Source organism: Nannospalax galili, unplaced genomic scaffold (genome assembly GCF_000622305.1).
Source record: "Nannospalax galili isolate Female #2095 unplaced genomic scaffold, S.galili_v1.0 scaffold676, whole genome shotgun sequence".
Lineage (NCBI taxonomy): Eukaryota > Metazoa > Chordata > Mammalia > Rodentia > Spalacidae > Nannospalax > Nannospalax galili.
The window spans coordinates 187,826-192,602 of NW_008337446.1; the positions used below are offsets into that span (position 1 = coordinate 187,826).

The 4,777-nt window shown below is 46.5% G+C and overlaps 1 protein-coding gene across 1 annotated transcript in view; it reads left to right on the forward strand.

Moving 5' to 3' along the window:
• The window catches only part of Saraf (store-operated calcium entry associated regulatory factor), a 24,057-nt gene that overhangs the window by 9,301 nt on the left and 9,979 nt on the right, over window positions 1-4,777 (forward strand). The window contains exon 2 of the mRNA XM_008832596.2: window positions 4,277-4,455. Coding sequence (XP_008830818.1) covers window positions 4,277-4,455 — 179 coding nt within the window. The remainder of the gene's footprint in view (window positions 1-4,276; window positions 4,456-4,777) is intronic.

Consider the following 4,777-nt stretch of genomic DNA (forward strand, 5'->3'; position numbering starts at 1 on the left):
TATCGAAAGAGGAAAAAAGCAAATCATGGTGTAGGACAAGTTGAAATACTTCTGAGACCATGTACCTTTTAGCCAATCAGCCAGTTGCAGAGGCTGACTGGCAATGAAGCCAAGGAACTGGGTCCTTCACCTCAGATGGCATGCTAGTCAGTCAGATCCTGGCCTACCCACTTAAGGTTTTTTGCAGGCACCCATATGGGGTTTGAATCTCCTGTAGGGTAAACACACCAAAAGCCTTGACCCATGGTTAGCAATGGATCTGGTCCTTTCCATTGCCTGCTGATGGCGTCTTTCCATCTTACCCGTACCTCAGGTCTCTGCTCCTGTTGTACCCAATGCTTCTGAAACCAGGATTCCAACTGATTTTTTTTGAAAATTAAGAACATTAATAATGAATAAGGCCATACCCAACTGTTGGTGGGGGCTTATTCCCTCTTTTTGTTTTTGTAATTGAATTTTTAGGTTTTGATGGTTGTGTTCTATAATGGCTTGACCTTGGAGATTGTAGGGAATTCCTGTATTGTGTTGAATTCCCCAAAGTGAAAAGAAATCTTGTAAATTTTTACTCACAAAACATGGTCCATTATCAGTTTTAATTCGTTGGGGCAATCCCAATGTAGCAAAGCACTGGGGAAAATGAGACTGAGCATGTTTAGACTTCTCTCCTGTATGAGTGGTAGCCCAATAGGTATGTGAGAATGTGTCAATGGACACAAAAATATAAATGTGCCCAGTGGGGGCCAGTCGCCAGCCGGGGGTCTTTCACCTGTCCAGCTTTTGTGCGAGCCCCTGACTCGCGCATGCGTTACACTCCTTGGTCCGTGTTTCAAAACGCGGTATGTACAATCTTCTTTAGGTCCTTGATGGGAACTTAAGGAAACCTCTTATGGAGTCCCTGCCAATTTACATGAGTGTGTTTATGTAACCTCTGAGCTTCATTTGGGCCTGCTGACAGACCTCTGCATTGCCTTGGGATAAAAGCCCAGGCAATCCTTGGTGCCCCCTAAGATGCTGTAAGAAGACAGGGGCTTTCTCTCTTTAAGGAGCGTATGAGTCTGAATACTGTCAGAAAGCAATGGCCATGAGTTCCTTGAATTGAGCTGCTTTTTGGTTTCTCCACATCTGCCCCAGTCAGTGAAAACATTGCAGGCTTTTACTAAGAACTCCCTTGGCCCGGGATTTGGCGAGTGCTGCTGCCGGAGGGGCTGTAGCACTTGGGGGTGGGGTGGTTTCCTGGCCACCCACGAAACTGAAGGGGTGGGGCCCCTCCCCTAGCCACCTTCCTCTGGGCCTTTTCAGCTAGCCTTGAGCCGGTCAAGGTGCACAGCCAAAAGGTGTTTGTTTGTTTGTTTTTTAAATGACCCTGGTGGCTCCTGCCACCAGTCCCTGCCTGGCTTTCCTGGGAGCCCCTGACCTGGGCAGGTTGCGGTCGCACGAGCCCCTGACTCCCGGCACATGTTAGTTCAAGGCAGGTGGGGTGGGCGGCTTTCCCCACTGACCCTGTGTGCTCTCCCTGTGCGCCCTTCTGCCCGGGAGGCTCTGAAGCTGTCCAGGGCACACCAGAGGTGCAGCTTGTAACTTTGGCCGCTTTTGAGTTCACTTCTGTTGCATCTCTGCCTTCTTCCTCAAACCCTTCCCATGATTCCCATGTATCCCCAGTAAAAACATTAGCCCCAAGTAGCCAGGGAGCCAAATGAATCTCCTCTGCCCAAACCTTTTGAGCTACGGGATCTGACAAATCCAATCCCCTGCTTTTAAGCATATCTCTCAGCGCTTTAAGCACTAGGTCTTCAAACTTAAAAATTGCATTACCCATTTCTTAGGGTCTTGCTTACCCCGAACCTCCTCGATTGGCCCCAATCAGTTTTTTCTTCTTCTTCTTTTCACCTCCCTTCGAGCCCCATGTTGGGTGCCAGATGCCGGGGACTTGAACCCGCAACCCCCGGCGAGGTGAGGACTGGGGATGAGTATGCACGCCATTCGCCAGCCCACGCCACCCCCGTTACCCGGGGACACTCAGACGCAATGGGGAGCCTAGTCAAGCTGGGACTCATTTATTGCAAGTGTTCCAAAGCTTATAAAGGCAACTGGAACTACCCCCTCCCCCTCTGAGGGTGTATCTTAAGGATGGTCACGTGCTGATCATGCACTCCTCAGCAGTGCAGAAGTATTCTTCAGACTTTCAAAGCAATCCAGGCCACGCCCCCAGTAACTTCCTTTCGGACGTATTCAAGGTGGGGCTTTTAGGTGCCCGGCCCCTCCCACATCAACATTCAAGAAAATGCCTGACATGCCCATAAGACAGTCTGATAGAGGAACTTCCCCAATCAAAGTTCCCTCTTCCAAGGTGTGTCAAGTTGACAACAAAGCTAACTATGACATTCCATGCCTTGTCAACTTTGACACACAAACGCATCACTTAAAACAATCGCCTTTCCTTTCCTTGTCAACATCTCACATTAACATCACAGTATAAAACACAGTACCACTTTAAAAGGTCCAGTCTTCAAAAATTCTATCAGTTAAAAGCTCAATGCCTCCTTAAAATAATCAAAAGTGTCTCAACTTCTGTAAAATCAAAAATCATTTACATTATTTCAAAAGGGAGTAACCTGGCACACTTAAGCAAAACCAAAGCCCAGCAGTATAGGTCAATATCCAACATCTGAGAGTCACTCAGGATCTTACGGACACCAGAAGGCTTGGGCAGCTCCACTTCTTTGGCTCTGCCAGTCTACAGCACACACAGCTTGTCTCATAGGTTCAGGCCGTCTCTACTCCGCATCTGCTGCTGCCATTGGTAGTTTTCCCACTGTCCAGGAAGCTCCACTATGCTGGGGTCTCCACTGCAGCCAAGGTTGTACCTTCATCAGTGGTCTCCTAGTGCTTCTACAGGAACTCCAGTCCTGCCAGATGGTGCCAAGCCTCATCTGCTCTCCATGACCCCTTTCATGCCTTCAAAACCCGTAGCATATGGGAGCCTCTTAGACTACCAAGTTTAGCTACCAGCTTGAGATGCAGCCTTGACCTCCTCTGGGTTATGGCTTCCGTGTGCTGTCCCTGAGGAAATAATGTCCTATTATTCACAGCTAAATTTTCAGCCCCAGCTGACCAGCATCTGTTGTCTCAGTAAGGTAAAGATTTCACCAGTGGTGCCAATCTCTTGTTAATCAGCTAACCAGAAACCACAGATTCTCAGTTCAAAAATATGTGAATGGCCCTGATAGAGTCTTTACTTCCCTGTGAAACTTCACAAGTCAGGCCTCCACTGTCTGCATTTTTTTCTAAGCATTATCTTCCAAGCTCTCACAAAACTGTCCATTAAGCTATGAGGAGTCAACAGCTTTCCAGACAAAGCTTCAAACACTTGCACAAGTCTCTCAAAACCCAACATGGTCAGGTCCATCACAGAAATATCTGACTCCCATGTACCAACGTCTAAGAATTTCTATCCAAATTATACATTTGGGGACTAGGGAAACAACCACAGGATGAGTTTGGGGATTCACTGGACTCATTGTGAGTCAGATTTCAGCTAAAACTCCATCGATCACCTGACCTCAATAAAGCCCCTCCTTTAAATGGAGGACCATAATGCTTTTAGGGATCTCTCAAAACCTGTGTTATTCAGAGCCAGAATTCAGTAGACCCTACAAAGTCTTGATTATTTCCTTTACTCCAATAAAAAGCTGTAGGTTCCTCTGGGAAAGAATTGGAGGAAGTCTTAACAGTGTAACTCTTTGGTATTGTAACATGGCCCTTCCTCATGCTGGCCCTCTGTCATTCAAGGGGTTCTGGGTCTGTGAACTGGTCCAAGTCTGGAAATTGGTTGACGGGCCTGGATTCCCTATTGCTATGATCCAGTGTAGCCTTTTATTTTTTCTAGAGTTTTTTTCTTATATAGATCAAACAAAAACCCTATCTATTTTGTTCCTGGAAACACCACGATTTTATTTGCCAGCACTGAAGGTCCGTGTGAGTCATGCTATTTTAGGCCTTGTTTTGCTTGTGCTGCCTATTGCGGTATCTATGCTTGCCTGGTCTTTGGCAATTTTCTGCTGCCACCTGGTCCCTGCTACTCCAGAGTCCATTTAATTGTCATGCTTGGCTTTGGTTGTCAGCTTGACTGATGACTTTGAGAAACTGAGTCTTCTTTCTCTTAGTCATACTCAAAAGGCAGGAAAATCACTTACTTTTGAAATTGATTGTTAGGATGCACCTATTTTTGTTTAATGAGATATTTACTCTTCATGTACCTGTGTTCTTGCTGTTTCAGACAGAATGTTGTTGCGGGATGTGAAAGCTCTTACCCTGCACTATGACCGCTACACCACCTCCCGGAGGCTGGATCCTATCCCACAGCTGAAATGTGTTGGAGGCACAGCTGGTTGTGACTCCTACACCCCCAAAGTGATACAGTGCCAGAACAAAGGCTGGGATGGTTATGATGTACAGGTAATAGCTACTACATTGATGACAGTTTAAATGGAATTTCTATTTAGTGAACTATTTATTGGGACGTTAGTGCTTTGGAAAAACTTATATTCTTGCTTGATAAAACCTTTATGTGTGGCCTATTTCAGCCAGAGTTGGAATTTTTGTTTTTGACAGGGTCTCTATGTAGCCCTGTGTCCTAGTTTGTTCTTCATTGCTGTGACAAAACACTCTGACCAGTACCAACTTGGGGAGGAAAGGGTTTATTTGTCTTACATCTCCCAGGTCACACGCAGTTCATCAGGGAGCCCAAGGTAGGAACTCGGGGCAGGAACCTGGAGGC